This window comes from Fistularia commersonii, chromosome 16, assembly GCF_037954325.1.
Source record: "Fistularia commersonii isolate RoL2024-O1a breed Wild chromosome 16, RoL_Fcom_v1.0, whole genome shotgun sequence".
NCBI lineage: Eukaryota > Metazoa > Chordata > Actinopteri > Syngnathiformes > Fistulariidae > Fistularia > Fistularia commersonii.
In genome coordinates this window covers 732,159-755,994 of record NC_141299.1, presented here as the reverse complement: position 1 = coordinate 755,994, position 23,836 = coordinate 732,159, and the positions used below count along the sequence as shown (strand labels likewise).

Genomic DNA, 23,836 nt, shown 5'->3' with positions numbered 1-23,836 from the left:
AGAGGGTTCTAGGACCTGCAAAAAGTTCCTCTTGTGTGAAAGGGGCTGATGATGGCCCATGTCACAGTCAGGTGTTACGGAACTCCGGGTATTTGAGGTGCCCTGTCCCTTTAAGACCTCCAGGGCCGGTTCGTTCATAGACAACAGCTCTGCACAGTCTGCTGGGGCTGCAGCTTGCAGTTTGCCCACTGTACGCGTCCGGAGGAGCGGGTACCAGAGCCAGCAGGACCCGGTCCGGTCCGGTCCGCGGCGGGCTTCCCCCTCCAGTCGCAGCGGCGTAGTAAAATGCGGCACTGAGGAAAAAGAGAGAGAGAGAGAGGGGAGGGAGGAGGGACGAGGAGCGAAAGGACGGTTGTTTCTGTCCGCAGCCCAGAGACGGCTCGTCCTCTCCTCCCTGGACATGTGCTGCACGCAGCGGCGGGGGACGCGGTGACGCGGGGGCGGCTGACGCGGCTACTGTGTCGGGGCTAGTTTCGTCTTCGGCGTCCCGGCGGAGCGTCTTTGTATTTTTTTCGGGTATGAGCTTGCTGGGGGCCTACAAGAAAAAGACCAGTTACGATGGCTACGAATCTTTGCAGTTGGTCGATAGCGGCGGGGAGAGCTTCGGCACCGGCAGGGGAGGCGGCGGCGGCACCTTCGGAGCGTCTCTAGCGGCCAGTCTCGGACCGAAGGCGGGCCCGCTGCGGGAGGAGGACTGCAGCACCATGGACAGCTCAGGTGAATCCCCGCCGGCAACTCCGGGCTCCGTGTTTTTATGCATTGACGCTCCTGGTTTCAGAAGGTGAAGAGCATTGAATGTGTGCCTACAATGGTGACCTCCTGGGACTCCACTCCATCCCTCCCCCCTCCAGAGCCCCACCTTTTAATGGTTACACTGGGACAGAATCTCATAGAAAAATAGGCCAGTGCTGCCTCTCTGTTGTCCATTCTATCTTTTTCCCTGAAAGGAAAGAAAGGCAGGACTCCCCCGGATGTGAAGTTGAGACCCATTTAACAACACGTGGGGAAAATACTCACTTTTTCTGCAGGGGAAAAGATTTGTGCAGAGATTGTCTCTTGGTCCTGAATTGGCTTCTAGAACATCTAGGGCTGCAGCAAAAACATTTGATTATTGATGGATGGCTGATTTTCTTTCATATTTGCTGTGATGATCGCTTCATAAGCAAAAGAGGATATTTTCTGCGTTGAGAATTTCAACTTTTATTCCTTTAGAACTGTTTAATTGGTTATCAAAATATGTGTCCATTTATAAAAAAAATAACAGCAATAATAATAATTTGATAATCAAATTATGTATATTACAGATTATTGATTCAAGGCTTAAATGATATAACAATAAATCTATATTGTGCCTGTGCGGTACAAATATGGCTGCTATTGTTGAGAAGATGATTGTAGAGCAGGGGGTTTGTGAGGTGTTCATCCTCAGCGTGGAGCCGGACAGCCTCCAGGCAGGATTTTTTTTTTTTTTTTTATGAGACAACAGTGGCAGGCTGAGAGGGTGTGGGAGGGTCAGCGAGCAAAGAGGATTGGACTGAAAGGGGGTTCGAGGTGGGGGGAGGTGTCTCCAGTGTCAGATGACTGCCCAACTAATGGTGCTTTTGGTGTGTAGCACTCATCCCGAACGTGTTGGGCACGTCCACCATCTCCCAGATATTGAAGGGAAATCGCCGGCAATTGGGCATAGAGTGGGATTGAAACCCGGGATTGCAGAGTTGCCCCGCACTCTCCTCTGTGTGAGTGGTCGGGGCTCTCTGCGCCGGTATTGACCTGATAGACCCTGAATTAAAACCTCCCCCTGGTGTCTGTATTAGCAGGCCTTGTCACTGGAGCTGGCTCACCATTCTGCACACTCCCACATCCATCTGGACTCACACAGACCAGCATTAGGTAGCAGGACACACAAATGTGAAATTTAGGAATAAATGTTTAGTTTCTGCGTATGCAGGTGCTGTTCCAGCAGGAACCTGCAGAATCCAGTCAAGTCCTAAAACCTTCACTTAACATTTGGGAATTGAAGGAAAAGATCAGTGATAATTGTGACATTTTGTTAATTGTGTTTTGAAAATCTATTTTTTTGGCTGACCTTTTCTTCTCTTTTAATCAAGTTCTTCCAAGTTAGTCCAAATGATGGGATGTCAGAGGAGCAAGACTCTGGTCATACTTAGTTTGACCTTTTTTTTCTGATACATCTGTTATTGCACCAGTTTGTCTCACCGAATGAACCCATTAGTGCCGGGGTAATGCAATATATGAACACCATAACCCTAAATTTCAGTGTTGAATGATGTCAACTATTTAGCTCATCCCCAAATCCACCAGTGGGATATTCCCCGATATAAGGTGTATGGTAGCTGATAAATCTCACACCTCGTCCGAGCAGCAGCAGCTGAAAGTAAGAAGATTTGAGCCGGACTTTACACTGAGCAGCAGCAGTGAGATCCGGTTCAAAATTAAGAGAGGTCTCAGCGGTCACACACCCGCTTCAGGATGTCCGTCTGCACGGTGATATTGGCTGTGGTGATGGAAAGGACATGGAGCGCAGATAATTGAGTGTGCGTGAAAAGTATTATTAAAAAGAACAATTACTATTCATTCATTCACTATCTATACTGCTCATCTTACCCCATCTGTCATTGGTCGAGAGGCTGGATCCACCACAGGGACATATGGAGGCATACAAGCATTCACCCTCTCACTCACATGTCTGAATAATACACTCCAATTAAGCTCCTGCATTACTTTTGGACTGTGTGAGTAAATGGTAGAAACTCCCTGCACAGAAAGGGCTTTCGGAATCAAACCAGGGACTTGTTTGTTGTGAGGCAGAAGCACTAACCGCTGTGCCACCATGTAGCCCCTCAGCAAGTTTTTGCATCAGTTGAAACAAGACATCTCACACAGCAGTACACCAGCCTGCTCTTTTTCTTCTAGTACCCAGCTTTTTCATAGGCAAGGCGAGTGGAATCAGTACTGTACAAATGTGAAAAGTAAACTGCCGACAGAAGTCTCTGCAGTCTGGGCGTAAAAGAGCTGCAACCTGCAGTTTTTGTGGGAGTGTAGTTCCGATGCACTGATGAGCCTGTGTTTTAGTTTGGACTCTTGGGACTAAGGGGAGACCTGAGAAGGAAGCAGCGGATCGCAAATCTGTTTCACCGACCATTCAGTGCTTCAGAACAACGGCTGTGTTTCTTTGTCAATCAGGAGGCCAGGGTTCGAATCTGACGTTCAAAATTCTGGCTAATTCTTAGATGGTCTATTGGAGATCATTGGAAGCAACGTATAGATGGGTGATTTTTCGATTTTCTTGATGATGTTTAGGGCATAACCCCAGCACAAGGCTTCGTGCTTGTTGGGTGGAAGGAGGCTTCAGACCCCCTCCCTCCACCCGCCCTCTGGATTTCTATTATTTGCAAGAGCTTGGTCCGGAAGGGCAAGTTTATCTCCAGAGCCTCAACAGACGAGTCAGTCATTTGCATCTTGATATAGCTGGATCAGGGTCCCCCCTCCTCATGTCACGCCATTGAAAGTCATTGAGCACACCATTGAAAGTCAACGTGGAAGTTAAAATGTCCAAACGATTGATTAATCTCAGGAAGGATCATTTAGACTGGGAAGGCTTGGCTGTCTGTCACCCTGCTGGTGATTAGAAGGGGGTGATGAGGTCTATAAAACAGAGACTCAGCTGGTTGTGAGGTTTAAAGCAGGGTTGCGATCGTTCCATCGGTGCCGCACTGCAGTGCGCTTATTCGTCTCTTTTTATTACGCCTCTCCCCACCGATCTTCACTTTTCTAAGCTGGTTGAAGGAGTTTGTTTCTGCTGGAGACATCTAAAGCAATAAGGGCTGTGAGAGTAATATAATCCATGTCTTTGTCATGGTACCTGTTAAAGCTCTCCTCGTGCTGTCAGACTTCAGCAACAGCGCAGGAGCGATTAATAGAAATCTCCTGTTGAAAGTCAGAAACAGCGATTTTTAACATACTTGACGGATGTTCTCAGACTTATCATGCAGGAGAGAACAAGATGCTGGGAGACAGACCACTCCTTCACAGTAGTTTTTGTGGTGGACAGCTACACCTACAAGAATACTGTAGTCTTAGAATCTGGCAAGAGCACGTTTTATATACACTGTGTTTATTTTATGATGTTTGATATTAGATGGTAAGATGTTTCCTGGTCCCGAATTGTCAACACAACCCATTGATCCTCATTCACTGAACGCATCTTACTATGGTTTTATAAGTCGATAAGACTGACAGAAACCAAAGGCTGCCGGAGGTGGCTTTGTGATGGTGGTAAGTGGATGTCAGCTTCAGTTTTAAGTATAATGAGATGAGAATGAGATGAGATGAGAACAACTTTATTTATCCCGAAGGAAATTATTGTGCCAGAGTTTCAAGTAAAAGCATAACAGTAATAGATAATAGTAGAAAGGAAGAAGAATAAGAAATACAATGAAATAAAATGAAATATAAATTGTCTAACTGTTAACTGTAACTACAAAGATTTGATTTGATTTGAAGATTCCCTGCGGCTGAGGGAAGAGGAATTAATTTATATAATCAATTTAATATAATTTCTCTAATTATCGTATTTTGCGGGCCATAAGGCGTATCACATTATAAGGCGCATGATAAAACATACGGAGTATAAAGCCAAACAAAATTGTCAGTTGAACTTTATTCATCTCATTCATTCCTCTTTGTTCCCTCAGAAACTCTGTTTGTTCTTCTTTACTTGGCGCATTTTATCTGCTTGCTTCCTCCACTTCTGTACCATTGATTCATTCATGTTTAATTCTTTCGCAGCTGCTCTATTCCCATCATCTACTGTAGGGCTGTCAAACTCATTTCTCATCGTGGGCCACATACGGCCGAGGTAGATGTGAAGTGGGCCGGACCATTAAGACAATAGCATACTCAGCAATAAATAACCAAAATATCATGTTTGGTGTAATGAAGTACGAGGACATTAGGAAAATCTTTGAATTTAATGAACAATTCTTTTACAAAACATTTCATGAAACACCTCATATTTCCTTAGAAAAACGTGTAATTTACTTTTATCATTCACATGTATGCATTGCAACTGATCCCACTGATCGTACAAAGGCACAAAACTTTAACAAGTAATTGGTATTGAAAAATATGGTAATGCACTTTAAGATTAAATGATACTTATAAAGAAAGGGATTTTTAAACCATTTACACATGTGCATATAAAATCTAAATTGAATCCCTGCCAGCACCCTACAAACTAAAAATAGTACTATTAAATGTGTAAGGAAGAAAGTATTCACCTGTCCTGTAAATGTGTAAACTTCATACATGAAACATGTATACAAATACAATACATATTGAAAATGTATGGAGTTGCATGAAAAGTAGAATTCCATCAAACTCGTTTGTAGTGAAGCCGGTGACTAAGATTAAATTGCACATTTTTGCTAGCAATTAGGTAGCCGGCTTTTACCGCTGCTTCACTGATTTTTCGGCTATGGGTGAAAGTGGACTGCTGTTTCCTCAAACCCGCCAGGAATTCATTGATCTTATCTCTTCTCAGTTGTCCTTGCAAGCTGTCATATTTTTTGCTGTGATGAGTCTTGTAGTGGCGCCGAATATTATATTCCTAAAATACCGAAACTTGTTGCAAACACGCCAAGCACAAAGGTTTCTTGTGCGTCTCCGTAAATAAATAGGATGTAGTCCATTTTTCTTTGAAAATTCTACACTCTTCATCTACTTTTCTCTGTTTTGATAACCACATTTTGGCTAATGAGGGAGTAGCGGGGAGGTAGAGAACAGGGTAGCAACAAGATCATAACAAGCAGCAGACGGCGCATTGATAATGTCTGCTGATTGGTCTGTCTCAGTGATGCAGATTGTCTTCCACTCTGACCAAAATAGTGCGCCCCCTAGCGGAAAATTCTTGAGCTGCATTTAATTAAACAAATTAAATCCTTGTCTTTTATGCAGTTTTTCACTTTCAAATTATTCTGCGGGCCTGATCGAACCTCCTTGTGGGCCGGTATCTGGCTTGCGGGCGTATGTCACCCCTGATCTACCACGTGACTGATAGCCTCAAGTTTGAATTCCACCTTGTATGCATGTTTCGTAACAGGTGCCATTTTGTGTGGCCCTCATACACACAAATGTACAGTAATATGTCGAGCTGCTGTTACAAAAAGTGGCGGAGGTAAGCGTACTATGTATTGTTCTCTGATTGGTTTATTGTTGCCAGCGATAGCAGACACTTGAAGTTAGTGTGAGGTTTGAACAATGTTCTATTCCCGCACTACATAATTAGTTATCTAAGGTTGTCTGACGTTGCAACCCATATTCAACCAAGGGTAAACTTTGAGACAACATGGGAATGGTCCGATAATCAATCAAACAGAGTGGCTTGGTCGCTTACCAAAGATGCACGAAATTTTTTTTAGAGACGCTTGAGCGCAGTGTGCCACATAAAATTGGTTAGTGGTCAGTCAGCACCACAAGAATTCATACATAAGGTGCATGGCCAATTTTTGAGAAAATTTAGAGATTTTAGTGAGGCCTTGTGGTGCCAAAAATGCGAGACAGCTTGTCTGGGCACGCCGTGCCCCATTTCCCGCATTTTATCATGTAACGCACAGTTCACGTACGGCAAAGTCGGCCGCTTTTAATCGGTCATCCAGGATTGAAGGGTGCCCTTGTCAAGGACGCGGCGCCGTCTGCAAAGCTCCCTGCCTGAGACTCGCACTGGCAACAGACTCACTGATGCAACTCATGTGAGTCACCGTGCTGGTTATCGTCAGGTCGAGTCAGATGTTATTTATACGCCGTCCAAATTGGAGCGTGTTTGTCTGATGACTGTTTCCATGCAAAGCAGATCTGGACCAGACTCTTTAAGATGATCTACAAAAACCCAACACTCCCTTGTGACAGTTATACTGAAACACTGCCTTTTTACTAGCCCAGAAACCTTGTTTTTTTTTTTGAAACCTTGGTTTCTGCGCTAGTAAACCTTCAGTTTCATAAACCCCAGCTTGACGTGGGGCGGCCTTCGGCTTTGACTGGTTGAGGTAGAAAGGGAGTGAACGAGGGAGATAGACAGAGATGGAAAGCAAGAGTGTGATGAAGTTGAGGGTGTGAATGTTGTAGCGGTGGTAACAAAGACTTTTGCTCTTACTTCTTTATTTGAGAGGACTTGATTTGCAAATATTTCAGCTCCCCATTCCGTGTTTTCCAGTTGCATCGTGATTATCATCTGTAAGACTGACAGGCATCTGAGAAGAACCAGGGGAACCAGCCAAGCACTGGTTGTGATGTTTTATTTTGACTTCTATCATGATTTGCTGACCATACATGTGTTAAGCAGGTCAAACGTAAACTCAGTTGAAGGTTCTTGTTGGGGCTTCATAGCACAGCTATAACAGTTTGGTTTGATCTTATAATATCTTTGCATTTACATGATCTGACCAAACTGTGCATATTTTCTTCCCCACTGTTGTAATTCAACCTCTTAAATTTCCTCTCTCTCCAGACATGGATGGCAACTATGGTGGGGGTCTGCTGGACATGGTGAAAGGTGGCGCGGGAAAGTTCTTCAGCAACTTCAAGGACAATCTGAAGGACACGCTGAAGGACACCTCCACCAAGGTCATGCATCAGGTGGCCACGTAAGTCCTGTCTGTGGTCATACGGCGTGACGGGAGTGCGCGATAAATCCTTGTCAGAGAAATCATTGATAGAATAATAGTATGAATTCAATGAATCTGCTTTTTCAGAGACTCTAGTCAGCTTTTTATTGATCAGTGCAGGTAAAAACTGCGCCTGTTGGGAGTGTGATTCTAAGAGTCAGGTTTCATAGAGTTTGGGATACGTTTGTGTCACTACATCCCTGCTTTCTGGGTATTTTCTTTCATTTATTGTTTATTTAAATGGACTGCACAGTAAATGCTTCCACTGCACGGTAAGAAGGTCCCTGGTTGGATTCTCACAAGGGGCTCCTCAGGGGTTCCTCCAACAGTCTTAAAAACATTCAAGAAGTTCTTCGGAGACCCTAAATTTTACAGACGTGCGAACGAAAGGGTGACTAGCTGCATGTCTATGTCATTGCTTCTCAAATGGTGGGGCTTATGGTGTCGTATGAGCTCTATTTTTTGGCACAGAACATGTCGCACACAGTACAGAGAAGGAAATTTGAAGTGAAACACCATGGAAAATATTTAACAGTGATGTTAAGAAAGGCGGTCAGAGACAGAGATAATGATACAAGCGAAAGTCCGATAACTAAATATGACGAAGAGTATGTAGTGCTTTGCTTCACAGTGACTACGGTGGGAGCCAAGGAAAGTGTGTTTCCTGTGTCTAAAAATGTTGTCAGTCGACAGCATGAAGCCAAATAATTAAGGCAGGGGTGTCAAACATACGGCCCGCAAGGGGATTCGACCAGGCCCGCAGGATAATTTGAAAGTGAAAAAATGCATAAAAGACAAGGATTTTTTTTTTTTTATTAAGTGCAATTCAAAATTTTCCACTAGGAGGCGCACTATTTTGGTCAGAGTAGACAACAATTCGCATCACTGAGACGGACCAATCAGCAGACGTTATCCATGCACCACCTGTTGCTTGTTATGACGTTGTTTTTACCCTGTTCTCTACCCCTCCGCTACTCCCTCATTAGCCAAAATGTCGTTATCAAAACAGAAAAGTAGTTAAAAAGTGTAGAATTTTCAAAGAAAAATTGACTACGTCAACCTTTGTGCTTAGCGTGTTTGCAACAAGTTTCGGTATTTTAGGAATATAATATACGGTGCCGCTACGAGACTCATCAGAGCGAAAAATATGACAGCTTGTAAAGACAACTGAGAAGAGATAAGATCAACGAATTGCTGGCTGGTCTGAGTAAACAGCGTCCACTTTCACCGATAGCCGTGAAATCAGTGAAGCAGCGGTAAAAGCCGGCTACCTAATTGCTAGCAAAAATGTGCAATTTAATCTTAGTCACAGGCTTCACTATAAAGAGTTTGATGGAATTCTACTTTTCATGCAACTCCATACATTTTCAGTATGTATTGCACGTGTATGCATGTTTCATGTATGAAGTTTACACATTTACAGGACAGGTGAATACTCTCATCCTTACACATTTAATAGCCCCCTTTTTAGTTTGGAGGGTGTAGGCAGGGTTTAAATTTAGATTTTATATGCACATGTGTAAATGATTGAAAAATCCCTTTCTTTATAAGTCTCATTTAATCTTAAAGTGCATTACTATATTTTTCAATACCAATTACTTGTTAAAGTTTTGTGCCTTTGTACGATCAGTGGGATCTCATGATCACATGATTGCAATGCATACATGTGAATGATAGTAGTAAATTGCACTTTTGTCTAAGGAAATATAAGGTGTTTCATGAAATGTTTTGTAAAGGGATTGGTCATTAAATTCCAAGATTTTCTAATGTCCTTGTACTTCTTTACACCAAAACAGAGGAAAGACATGATATTTTGGTTATTTATTGTTGAATATGCTATTGTTTTGATGGTCCGGCCCACTTGACATCTACCTAGGCTGTATGTGGCCTGCGATGAGAAATGAGTTTGACACCCCTGAATTAAGGCATCACTAAAAGACATTACACCCCTATTATGCTGATAAGCCGCTTGGTGTTTTCAGCAAAAACGTGCCGAATGTTGCAAACAATCATCCCGCTATGTTAATAAATGTTAAATAAATGTTAAATGTTAAAGTTATTCTTCGTGGCAGGTTGATCTATATTTCTTTCTTTTTTTGTTTCTTCAAAGTCAATAAGGATACAATGCTATAGACAAATGATACTATTTATAGTTGTGGCGGAGAGTGGGGTGGGTACGAAATGTTTTCTTTTTCTTAGAGGGGGCATAACAGAAAATAATTGAAGCACTGCTCGAACAACCATCTCGCCCAATGTCAGCCGAGAATGCCTATGCAGGATAAGTTGTGTAGAGAATGAATGAATGGTAAATTTCAATGTGCCCTCACTTCTCATGAGTACAGTATACCCTCACTTTTCGCAGGAGTCATGTTCAAAGACCCCCCGCTAAAAGAGAATTTCTGCAAAGTAGAGAGGTGATAATTTTGATGTTATTTACAGATATATTAACACTCAACGAACCTCACTCAACTCTTTACCAGCCTCCCGCAAACTGTTATCAACCAGCAATTGACTGTATTACGCTTCCTACACTCTTATACAGCATTCTAAACACTTTTGGATAATTGTAACGGACAATAAACTTTAAAATATCACACAATCCATTTTTACAATTAATAGTTTTTGTCTCGTCATCACCCATTTTGCCGTTTTATTGAAGCTTAAGGTCGCTGTCTTCCCAATGTTAGCTTCGTCTTTAGTAATGTAACGAACTGTAGATTGGTTGATGCTGCAATGTCGGCGGACTTCAGCAGAACTTCTGCTTCCTTTTACATATTGAGACGATTTATCTTGTCTGCAATAGTCAGCATCTTCCTGCTACGCTTGGGGTTTATACCAGACTTTTGGGTAGATGCTGGGCAATTTCATCATGAATTTTTTTCAAATACTGCAAAAAAAACCTGCTAAAGAACAATTTATTTAGAAAACCGAGTTACAAAAAAAATCCACAAAGTAGCGAAAGCTGAAATGTGAAGTAGACAGGGTCCACTGTACGTTGCGAATGCAGGATTAACATTTACATAACTGTGCCTTGAAATTAGTATTTGTATTAGTATTTTTTCATGTAGGAACAACTCCAAATCCCAAAGGCTGTGGGTCCCCTGTGATGCACAGATTAGCCGCTTGGGCTTCTCCAGCTCCGCTCTGCACACACAGCAAAGAGAATCTTCTGTTCGTCATTCATTTTAGTGCAAATAACTAAGATTAGTGAGATCCATGCACTGCTGTCGGAGAGAAAACTGAAACATCTCTCCTGAAGCTCCTCCTTCGAGCGTGCTGCATATTCTTATCTGCTTTCTAAAAGTGATGAGGCCTGTCTTGGATAAAAGCGGATGCCCGTCGACTGCTACCGAAACAAGTGTCAAACTTGCTTCCTTAGCATTTCTCCTGTGTTTCTTTGCTCGGGCACCTTGGTAAAGATGAGGCCGGCTGGAGTCGGTCTCTTCTTGCATCTTTACCTGCACGGGTATTTTTATCGCCTGTCCCTGGCATGTTGTTGGATGGGAAATCGAGAAACCTTTTTTGTGGATTCGCAAACAATAACCCTAATATGGATGTGTTGTCTGAGTATAACAATTAGAACACTTGAACAAAAAGTGGGTCAGTGTGTGTCGGTGCCCCAGTTCTGCTGGCATCATTTGCACAACCTTTTTTTTTTTCGTAATAATCACCATGATTCTCAGAGATTCTCAGCCCGCACCTTTCCACAAACAGCAATATCGCTATCAGTGGGTGAGATCCCACCATCAGATCACAAATTTTTGTCACCTCCAGCTCTTCGCTGGGGAGGGGTGCGTTGGAAGGGCAGCAGAGTCTGGCACAGCTCGGTCCGCCCGGCGTGTCCGGCAGGGGCATCAGAGCAGGGCACCACAAAGGGGCCTCTGTGTGGTCACAAACACGCACACACAGCGTCTCTCACTATTGACTCAGCAAGTTTGATCCTGATTATTCGCCTCTTGTGACCCCCCCACCCTCCCCGTGTCCTGCCGTTCCCTTTTGTTTTCAGCCGTGCTCGCCTCTCATCTCATCTCTACCTTTCCTACCCTTCCTCTCCTCCCTGTGCAGTCCTTCGCTCCCCGCCTGGCTGAATTATTCATGTCGGTTCATTGTGCCAAACGGTCGGTTCTGTGCTGATACAGGGGGGATTCATTTCGCCGGGCCCCTGCGTTGTGCGGGCAGATATGTGGCAGTGTCTGGTTTCTTGGCTGTGTTTATATGCGGGCGGGAGGCTCGGAGAAAGGGGTCGCCACGGGGGCGAGCTGCCTCAGCAACAGGCGGATGTACAGTGGCCTAGCTGTTTAGGATGACTTTTATAGGTTTATTTGATGGTTGTATGAATTGACAGCTTCTTCCGTTGCTAAACACACGCAACCCCCACAATACTACTCTATAGGCAGCCACTGTCCATATTTATTTACAATTTAACATCCATTTTCTGTCAAGCATAACTTATCATCTGTATGTTTCTACTGTGAAATTATTATTTATGGCTCCAATTCATATATCCATCTGTATAATATGTTCATAGTACCCTTTATATCACTCACTTTGAAATTATTGACACATTCTATCATGTATATACTGTTAACTCATTATTCTATCTGCCCCTGCTGCTTTTTGCACTTTTGGTTAAATGCTGAACAACTGCAGTTAATTTTTCCTTTACATGTATAGGGACAGTAAAGTTGTTCTAATCTCATCCAAAGAGGTGATTGCCTTGCTGCTTGCATGGCACGAAAACCCATACATCTAAAAGGACGGAAAAGACACCTGATAGATTTCGCAATGATAACTGTATTTCCCTGTTTATTGCCCCTATAAATTGTGTTACTACAATGCGGCTCTTAGCATGATGACAGCCGTCTATGCTGTAACCACCATCCGTTTGATTTAGCCTTCTATCGTCGATAAAGTCGTGAGCCAGATCAGTGATTTGCTGCCACGAAGAGGAGCCGGGCGTGCCAGATGTAATGTCGAGGCAGTAGATTACAACAACATGGAGTACAGTTGTTGTCACAGAGGGCTCTGTGGAAGCTGCTCACTGCCAAGTCTGGATGATTTTTAAATGATAGCGCTTAGACTTCTGGAAAGAGATGTTGCTGGTTATGTTTTGTTTTTTTCCTACATTGAAAGATACACAAGAAATAATTAACCTTGGTTTAATACCGGAGGCGGCAGGTGTCTCCCTAATGGGGCTTTCCGCAAAAATGTGAAAACCTGCAATAAATAAACTTTGTGCTTAGTAAGGTAGAATTAAACTGCTTATCATTATAGTCATAATTTATCTTGTTTGGGGGCAAGCGATTTTCTTTCCCTTTGTAGATACTGTGATATCAAAAAGATGTAGCCCAGTCCTCATCACAATTCTTAGGCTCAAATATTCATTCATTATTCATCATGTGATGGGGCTGCTGGAGCCAATTCCAGCTGTTAAACCCTGGACTAGTTGTCGGTCCATCACAAGAATCAGAATCAGAATACTGTGTTGATCCCCCAGGAGAAAATTGCTTTTTGTTGAAAGCAGCTTCTGCAAGAGTCAAGTGGGAAAGAATAAAGTAGAAATCTACATAAAAATAAAGAATAAAAATAGCTAATGATAAAAATAAATTACAGTTAAGATCAAAATAAATAAATATTTGTAAATAAATAATAAATATTAAATAATACATTTGTAAATAATATATAAATATTAATAATTGTTTCAGCGATTTAGGATCTCCAGTGAACCTCCTGGTCGTTTTTGGACTGTTCGAGAAAACCAGAGAACCATGAACCTCTCAGGTTCTCAGGTGCAACCTCTGCATCTCCGTGCCACCCTCAGGTCAAAATATCAGGGCGTCAAATACTGAGGCAGCACAACCTTTGACTGTATCTCCTGTGCACACGGCAGGTCTGAAGACTCCTGCACCATCCAGTGTGTGTGTTTCAACATGCTCCCCAAGGAGTTAAGAGTGGCTTGGTGGGCTGTCGGGGTTTTTACAAACATTTTAAGGTCAGATTTTGTGTGTGTGTGATGTGAATGTTTTCTAATCATAGTTCAGGAAGTGTTGGTTTTGTTTACCCCCCTGGCAGGATTTTCTCTTGATTACATGATGCTTGGCTTTTTTTTTCTCACATAGAGGGAGTTTTTGTAGGAAGAAATTTCTAGGTCAGCATAATTTCTGCAGGGTCTTCATCTGGATGACTTTTCAAATACACTCTGTTTCAGCGCCTCTTATTGGAGTTTTCATCTGGAGTCCCCTGGAGCTTGGTGAAGAGGAGGCACAGCTTAGCTTTTAAGCGGCCCCACTCGACTGCCCCCCGCTCTGTCTCGTCCGCATTCACGCTAGAATGTTGTCGCCGGATTATTTACGGAAGCGTTTGTTTACCAGACTGATAAGACACTTTGCAGCGAAGCCCATCTGGGAGCAGCTCTCAAACACTACAAAGCTGGGGTCTAAACGGCTGATCTGGTTTCATGAAAGGCACATTGTCCTTGGTCTGCGCCCGGCCCGCCCCCATCCCGATACAAAACACATACTTATCTATTTCTCGTTCTCTCTCTATCCCCGTCTTGCTCTGTTTAACTGGATTTCATCATCCTCCCCATTGTAATGGAATTTTTTTGGGGTCATTTTTGCCCCAGTCTGCCCTCAGCCTGTGAGTCTCTGAGTCGGCGGCGAATATCAAGCCCGCTGCTCTACATTTCCTTCTATTTCTCTGTGACGCATCCTGGTAGCTGCAGGATGGCCTCCCCGCACCGCTGAGGGAGGTTTTTGCATTCCAGCTTTTTTGAGCTTGAACCACATTGTCATGTCTACACACGCACACCCCGAAACACACACACACACACACACACACACACACACACACACACACACACACAAACACACATGCAGAAGCATCCTCACACACTGCTTACAGTCTGCATGAACAGTCTGGTCTCCCAATATAGTCAGGTGCATTTGATACTCCACAAAAACCCAATTCGTGTTATTTTAGGTTTCCTAATATGTGTGTGTGTGTGTGTGTGTGTGTGTGTGTGTGTGTGCGTGCGCGCGCATGCAGGTCACATGTACACGTAGATGCGCATGCAGGGCACATGTGCGCCTTTCACTTAATGACAACTTTCATTTCCATATGGAGCAACTCAGTTTGGTGCTGAAAGGCTCAAATGAGGGATTCCCATATGGTGTTTCTTTGATCCGAGTCAGCTCAGTCAAGTGTGATGAGGAGGAAACACACACACACACACACACACACACACACACACACACACACCTGCAGCCCAGCACATGCTCCTCTCTGAAGTCTGTTGAGTCCAATTACTTTGATACGTTCGACATGCAGCCTGATGTTCTGACCGCAAAGAAGGTGAATCGAGCTTTTTAAGTGGCCAACATTGACGTTCTGACCTTTTAAGAAAATAAAAGTTGTTGGAATTCAACATCATTTAATCTTAGTGCAGGGATTAAGAGCCAACACGCACACACACACACACCCACACACACACACACACACACACACACAAACCCCTGCATTAAACATCACTTGCTTCTGAGCCCGACGTTGTTCATTTAAATAGTGTTTTGTGTTTTCGCAACACATTTACTGAGAAATGTAGCAAATGGAAATTCAAATCCCGAAGGAAAGACAGACTAACGCAGAGTTTATATCTCGAAAGCATTGTGTTATTGTGCAAATAAGACCGCATGTATCTAAATACCCCGTTGCTGAGAATCCTACGGTTGCAAGGCTCCGCACATTCAAGCATAAATGTGTCACTCAAGCAAAGACTCTTTATTTATATTTTTGTGTCCTAATATCGCAGGGGCCTCATTTGTCTCCTTTTCTACTATAAATCATTTCAAACTCCACACTGTGTCAGAAAAGGTGCTACGTAATAAAAGTGGGGTGCTTAGAGGGAGGTGAAACACCATATAACACTATATATGTTCTTTCAACTGTCAGACACACAATTTCCACGAGTGATGTAATTGAGTTGTGTATGACAGACGTTTTCCGCCAGTATTCCAGAAATCACAGTACCTGCCTGTCATTCATTTCCTTCCACTGGGGGCGGGGTCAATTAATTTTTTGACCGGTTCAGTCTGCGCTTCGGAAACATGAAGCATTTTTATATTGCTTTTTAAAGATCACAATGTGTATTCATCCCGAATCCTCTCCCAGTGTGAGATTAAAAAAAAAAAAGGAACTTCAGATTGTGTTTTTTGGTTTGGAAATCAATGAAATAAGACCTGAAATATGCCAAGACGGCATTCTATTAACTCCTGTATGATAATTATGGAAAAATGTGTCCCCTTTCTCCTTTGTAGGTACACCAAAGGCGAGCTGGACATCGCCTACATCACGTCACGGATCATTGGTAAGTACTGCTCATTGGACTGCTGTGTTATGAGCTGCTGTTTGGCATCCTGTACAGACTGGCGTGGATTGAAGTAAACTTCATATAAATACAGAGCTAGAAAAATAGTAAAATAAACAAACAGAGATTCCCTGCTGTCCTCTTCGTCCTCTCATGCTCAAGCGGCCCGTGGCTGCACGCTTGGCAGCGCGCCCTTCAGAAGATGGCATCAGCGCATGGTTTTTACTTCAAACTCACTTTCCTCTTTGTGGAGTGGTACTGATTTAAAGAAAGGAAAAGGTCAATTCAAACATCTCATCTGGCACCTGGGTCACAGATTTCCTTCTGCCTCCCACAGTGATGACCTATCCAGCAGAGTCGGTGCAGATCGGCTACCAGAACCACGTGGAGGACATCCGATCTTTCCTGGACAGTCGCCACGCCGACCACTACACCGTCTTCAACCTGTCTCAGCGCAACTACCGCGGCGCCAAATTCTCCAACAGGGTGAGTGTGACGCTGCCCCTTTAGTTGTGTGTTTAGCTGAGCAGGAAAACACTGAGGTGATGCACAGGAGCTGAAGCGCTGTTTGCCATCAGTGCCCTGTGCATGTACAATTATGAACCCTCATAATTGTTGTCCATTAAATGTCCTATAGAGCTTTAAATTATGTTCTTCAATTAGGCTGTGACAGCTGTTTAAACACCATTATGTGGGGTTTTGTCCACTGTAACAAATAACAGTAAAATTGCTCTGATTACCTTTATTACCTGATTACCTTGATTATATGCAGGGGATTAGTTCCAGAGACGAAATTCCAGGAAGTGGCGACCATATTTTCTTTTAATTATTTATATATATATACACACACACACACACACACACACACACACACACACACACACACACACACACACACACACACATAAATATATATATATATAACTTTGCTACTTTGCAAATTATTTATTCCTGTATATTGGTAAATATGAGAAACATTTTATATATTTTATACTTTTACACTTCAGAGTTAATTCATTTTTTACACGTATTTTTAGCTTGTGTTGTCCTTGTATGTCTTGCTGCTACTGTGAAACAATTTCCCAAGCATGGGATCAATAAAGCACATCTCCTCTCATCTCATATGAGCTTTCTCATAAACGCTCACTACATAATTTACACAAACACAACTGCGCAGAGTAACAGCAGGGATCGCATGTTGCTGCGAATTGGATGTGGGGTGGTGCTGAATACGTCCTTCGGACATATTCATGCAGAGAATGACGCTACCGTCACTGAGCCAATCAGAGGCCAGGATACAGAACACCATGCTCTGGTTGGTGGCCACCATAGAAAATGGCTATTTTTCTGTTAGATAATAAATATATAAAAATACTTTTATATGGCAAAAAACCCGTGGTGTTATGAAAAAACTCAGATTTAAAAAATTAGATGTGTAGGAGTTAAAATCCATGGTACTGTGAGAGTGCGATATGATGAGGGATCATTGTTTCAAACATTCATTCACCCATTTTGTGCACCGACGGTGGTAGAGCTGCAATGCAAGGTGCTAACCAGATCATTGGGAACAACTATGGGTTTGTTGTCTTGCCCAAGGACACATAGGCATGCAGAGAGGTGGAACCACTAACCCTCTGATGGAGGGACACCTGCTCTACCATCAGAAATTCAAGAAAATGCGTTTTCATGCAAAACTGCCTCATCATCAGGATTTATTAAAAGAAAAGTGTCAGTGTCGTATCATCCTATTTTGTCCTATTCGATGTGTTTACATCATCAATGGGCTGACAATGAGCCGGCCCAAGTTAAATGTCTGACTAACCGTCGGTGAGGTCGCCTGATGACATGAATCGGAGTGGCTCCTTGGTGACATCCAAGATAGAGAAGCAAGCCCACGAGCTGACGGCAGCCAAAGTGCCCTCGCGCAAGGTACATAACTCTCTGATGGTCTGGGTGATCTGGTTAGCGCCGAGCAGGGCAGCTACGCCGGCATCTGTGTATGGACATGTAAAGCCATTTGAAACGGCATTCTGATTCTGATCAAAACACTCTATAAGCAGAGAACATATATAGATGTAATGCCAGGCAAGGGCAAACTACAGCCCGTGGGCCCTATATGGCCCGTTGGTTCTTTTAATTCTGGCCCACTGAACTTATTTTACCTTTTCTCTGAAATACCTATGTTTCTCAGCACACATTAACATTGAAATTTCAGACAATCAAATCTAATTTATTTTACCTTTTCTCTGATATACCCAAAATCCTCATACACATTGACATTGAAATTTTATACAATCAAATCTAATTTATTTTACCTTTTTTCTTAAATACCTACATTTCTCATACACATCGACATTGAAATTTTCTACAATTAAATCTAAGTTATTATACTTTTTCTCTGAAACTACCATGTTCCTCATACACATTTGTTGGAGTGTAATGAATCGGAATCAGAATACTTTATCAATCCTCAGGAGGAAATTGTTTTTTGCTGAAAGAAGCTTCTGCTACGGAGTCAAGTGGGGAAGAATCAAAATAGAACTTCATTTAAAAATAATAATAAAAATGAAATAAAAAGAACAGTAACGATCAAAAGAAATGAATAAAAATAAAGGTAAAGGTATGTAAAAATATATAAAAATATATGTAATGTATATACATGTGTATTTACTAGTACATGTATATGATTACATGCAATAATTTTGTGTAAAAGCCAGGGTTCTTGTACAGTAAAACATTTATTGCACAGTGTCTGACACTCAGTGTGATGAGTTATACAGCCTGATGGCTTCCAGCAGGACAAGGAAGCAAAAAGTGGGTAGTGGGCGCCGAGATTTTTATCACTAAATATTTTTTCACTTAAGCCCCATCAATGGCTGTATGCTGGATGCAACAAGAAACTCTGCGGTTTTCTAAGAATATAATATCAGCTGTCACTTGCCACGACGCACGCTAACTATGCTAGTCAACACAAGAGCAGGCAGCCATGGCTCAGAGATTGATGGCTAATTTACAGACTTACAACATTTTTTCGCTGATAAATTGCGATTAAAGAATCTGGTAACAAAGCAAGCTCTATGCTGACCTTCAAATTAGCAATTAGCCATGTTTATTAATCTCCGGAGGACGGCACATAAGATGCTGACGGTGTTTTGTTCGATCAATATAGATGACCAACATCCTTGAATCCATCCTGAGAATAGCCACAACAAAACTAACTCCAGACTCTGATGAACTGGAAAAAATGTCTGAAACCTTTACTTATTGGATTTTACATGTACTTCTATTCTATCTGTCATGTATATTGGTTCACACAAATACTCCATCCATCTGTTCCTGGCCTGGCCCCTCTGGTAAATTTTAAAACCCATTTCGGCCCACGAGTCAAAAAGTTTGCCCGCCTGTGTTATAAGGAAGTAAACTTGGGAGTAGCTCTGTATCATCTGAAAGACTCTTGCAGGCAGACAAAAAGTTCATGGCAGCTGCAGTGTTTTCGCTAACTCTCCTCCTTTCCCACTTTTTTTCTTCTTCAATCATTTCCCCTGTCTTGAACCCCTCTGCAGGTCTCGGAGTGTAACTGGCCCTCTCGCCAGGCTCCCAGCCTTCACAACCTGTTCGCTGTGTGTAAGAACATGCACAATTGGCTGAGACAGAACCCCAAGAATGTGTGTGTGATCACATGCTCGGTAAGCAGACGCATGCCTCGCCTTGTCTCCCGCCGTCACGTCCTTCAACTGATTGGATTTTGCTTTCGGAATACAGAGACAGCCCCTTTTTTATTTTTACCCCGTATGCTGCATTTCTACTCAAGTTAACAATAAACGCAAAGGCCGCTTCGGATCGGGGGCATTTACAGTATTTGGCCTTTCAGGTTTTTTGGTCAAAGGAAATTATTAACAACAAAGACAATCCACATTTGAAATCATCATGTACCAGTCTGTTTTTTGTTTTTATTGCCTGACTTACTGCACACTGAGTTTATTTTTCCCTGGCTCATGGTGTGTTATCACTGGCTCATGGGTGGGGAAGGGGAGGGGGGGTAATTAAAACATGCACTGAATGGATCTGGAAATATTTTATTTATTTAAAAAATGAACTAAATAATTAAAAAATAAACATAAAATGTAAATATTTGTATAAAAAACAAAAAAAGACGCTGCACACAACTACTGGTGTTATCCACCAGAGGGCGCTGATGAGTTAGATTACTTGGTCTCCATAATAATAATAATAAAAATAGTAATGACCAACCCATCACTGTTACTGGGGTTCAGAAATGTAATATTATAGCTTAAAAGTAATCATTACAGAAATATTTTATGAGACTGTATAATGCAGAAAGTGGTACTGTTTCATGCTTTTGCCTCCTGAAATACAGTTGATTGATTTAAATCTGTAAATTGGAAGTTATTCATGTATCATCGTTTTCCTCGCTTTCGTCCCACGAGGCTGCCATTTCGACTTTTCCGCAAACTGGCCTCTGGGGTCTTTCATCACCGCTGTTGTCATATTCATGAGTCTTCTTTAAGGCCACGGAGCCGTCGTTCCCTTGCACGTCAGCGTCCTGTTACTGGTTCCATCTCTGGCATGATCACACCGCATGAGGCCAGGTCATTCATTGGTATATTTTGTGTGCATTTGTCTTTAATGCACACAAAATATACCAACGAATGACCCTTTAAGGTCAGAGACAAAGGACCTGAAATTTAAATCGAGTTGGGAGTGTTGTGAGTACATATACAATTATGTACTCGTCATACGTTGCACCAGCCAAAAATGCATCATTGAGAGGAAAAAAACATATATAAGTCGCACTGGACTATAAGTTGCATATTTTGGGGGAAACAATAGTAATAACCATAGAATAGGTTGGCTGAATAGGTGTGGTGTATGGTATGTTAATGTAACATATTAATAGTTTACTATAACATAGACAACATAGCATAACAAGTTTACCAAACTCTCCATCCCACTCCAAATCACTAAATCAATTGAATTTTTCATCCTCTGTGTCACTTCTGAGCAACTCCGCCAATCTGGAGGTAGACGGCGCGCCACTGCCTCTTCTGCATGGCTGTTTTTCAGACATTGTTGTCCGTGCTCATAGAGGCGATTGCGTTGCATGAGGCAGAAACACCAAAAAGGTCCTCCAATAAAGTCATTTATATTCGTCGCCTTGGTAACTACCTAGGAGTGGAGACATGACTGCGCCGTTGACCAGCCTCTCCCGGCGGCACGTTGTTCAAGCACCCATTCGTAAACTTCTTCCTCTAGCTGTGACCATCTAGCTCTTAGTCTGTGATTAGCTTTTTTTGTTTTCTTCATTGCAGTTTAGAGTATCCTCCGCTTTTCGCCAATCCGTCACGAGTTTCTTGCTCACTCCAAACTTTCTTTTTCCTGGTCTTCTTTTAGTATTTTCAGCTGCATATTACTGCATATACTTGCAGCTTGAAATTTGGAGAATATGATATTCCTTTTGGGGGCGTTTGTGTTCAGTCTTTCTCAGTTGTCTTTTGGAGTTGATGTTTAAATTTTATATTTTCAGCGGTACAGGTGTAATAGGAGTAGCAGAAAGTAGCCCATAAGCACTTTCACAGCTGTCAGTGTGAAAATAATGAACATGTGAAAATTTTAATGTATAGCTTTTAATGTATAAGTCGCAGGACAAGCCAAACTTATAGTCCGAAAAATACAGTAATTTATTTGCTGTATTTCCGTATGTCTGCAGTTATTGAACATCTGACAGAAAGTTGAAAATCAAAAAAATCTTGATGCACCAATCCTTCCCTTTCTCCCGACTTCTTTAATTCACTGCCAAGCAGCTGATGGAGAATGTTTTTTGGGGGGGGGTTTGGGCTGTTGTGATGATGCTGCCTTGTCCTGGTTTCGCAGCCAGTCTGAAAAGAAATCCTCAGTGAGACAAACCGTCTGCTGTCCGGGCCCTTTCAATTATTTTCAGACTCGTAACTGTTGGAAACTCTTTAAAAAAAAAAAAAAAAAACGCTGTAGAAGCAATTTAGTATTTTCCAAATCCCTGACAGATATTTATCCTCGCCCTATTAATATGCAACCTCCGCCTGTCTTTGGACGGGACCACTTGATTGAATATTCAAAGGCAGCCACAAAACACAGAGAAGGAAAATTTATTACGACTTCTAAAGTTGTAGGTAATTTTAAAAAAATCCAGACACCTACATATTGTTGGCTGTGCCACACAGTTCAGGCATTCACAAGAATGTCCTTCATTTAATGTTATGCGACAAAAACAGGGCAACTGACTACATTCATTTTTGAACTTAGGACAATTGACTACATTCATTTTTGAGCTTTTGTTAGAATTTAACCAACAACTCAAAACAAGATTGTCAAATTCAATTTGGTCTGGGTGACACATACAGCCTAATTTGATGTCAAAGGGGCTAGACCAGTAAAATCATAGTGTAATTACCTAGAAGTAACAATAAGTCAAAAATTTTCCTTTGTTTTAGTGTAAAGGAGAACAGGTAATGATAAAAGTCTTCATATGTAATGAACTGTTCCTTTAAAATATACATGACAAACAATCTGAGATTCATGAGGAAAAGTAAGTGCAATTTCAACAATACTATGCATCAGTTCTGTCTTCTCAGTTCTCTGTGCATTATGTTTTATTTTTCGCCATGACGGTTCTCATAGTGGCACCGAAGCTTGCTGCATCCACACCAAGTATACAAGTTTCTTATTAACCTGAATGAATAAATAAAAAGTGGTCCAATCCTTTCCACTTTCTCTTTTTTGACAACGGCATCTTGTTGATGAGGGTGTCGGGGCCAACGGAAAAGCAGGTACATTTCTAACAATAAGTAAAAATGCTATTTACAGACCCGTAAACTATCTGCTGTAACTTAGACGATATCAATATAGCTGACAATATGGGAACTGCATTTTTAATTTAAAAAAGTAGTTCATGATTTTGATGTAATTTTTTTCAAATTTTAGATTTATTCCAAGGGTTGGATTGGACCTCGCGGGACCTGCCCGCGGGCATACGTTTGACACCACTGATTTAAAACTTCTGCTTCCTTGAAAACAAGGGGTTTTAACTGCTTATCCCACAAAAAGTAGTTCTAGCGTACTCGTTGTTTTTACGGGCTAAATAAAATCCCTGCTTGGATTTGAAACGTCCTCGCTTCCCCCCTCTGGCTGCCATGTTTCTGTAAACCGTTCATCCCAGAATGCAGCTCACCAGGCAGCTCCAGTTGAATCTGCTTCGCTTTAATTTGTCTTGTGCCTCCACCTCTGCTGTTGCTCTTGCGTAGTGTGTGCACATGCCAAGAAATTTGAATGTCTGCCATAAATTAGAGGAGAGGAACTGTTGTTGTCCTGCTGAAACCCAGGGAAACAGTCCTGCCCTGCAGTTTTAATCGATTTCCCCCCTTTAATTCCTGTATATTATGCAAACGTGGGCATCTGGTTCGAGAGAGGTCAATTCAGGTGTGTGTGTGTGTGTGTGTGTGCGTGTGCGTGTGTGTGTGTGTGTGTGTGTGTGTGTGTGTGTGTGTGTATGTGTGTGTGCGTGTTTGTGTATGTGTGTGTATGTGTGTGTGTGTGTGTGCGTGTGTGTGTGTATGTGTGTGTGTGTGTGTGTGTGTGTGTGTGTGTGTGTGTGTGTGTGTGTGTGTGTGTGTGTGTGTGTGTGTGATAGGACGTCCGCACGCTGCCTCACAATGTGCCAGAAATACATCACGGAGGCATGTAACAGTGTGTTTTTGCCAAGTCTCCTGCAGTCTGGCCGCTCCGTCTGGCATCA

The 23,836-nt window shown here is 42.3% G+C and overlaps 1 protein-coding gene across 8 annotated transcripts in view; it reads left to right on the top strand.

Moving 5' to 3' along the window:
- dnajc6 (DnaJ (Hsp40) homolog, subfamily C, member 6) overlaps nt 1-23,836 on the top strand; it is a 48,580-nt gene that overhangs the window by 5,106 nt on the left and 19,638 nt on the right. For 4 of the 8 annotated variants that reach the window (XM_086161437.1, XM_086161434.1, XM_086161435.1 and 1 more), the window contains exons 1-5: nt 188-717; nt 7,526-7,661; nt 15,998-16,047; nt 16,385-16,533; nt 19,611-19,733. In XM_086161437.1, coding sequence (XP_086017563.1) covers nt 519-717; nt 7,526-7,661; nt 15,998-16,047; nt 16,385-16,533; nt 19,611-19,733 — 657 coding nt within the window. In that variant the 5' untranslated portion in view covers nt 188-518. Of the gene's footprint in view, nt 1-187; nt 718-7,525; nt 7,662-15,997; nt 16,048-16,384; nt 16,534-19,610; nt 19,734-23,836 lie in introns of those variants that run through there. The other 4 variants (XM_086161440.1, XM_086161439.1, XM_086161438.1 and 1 more) reach the window with 2 other exon arrangements.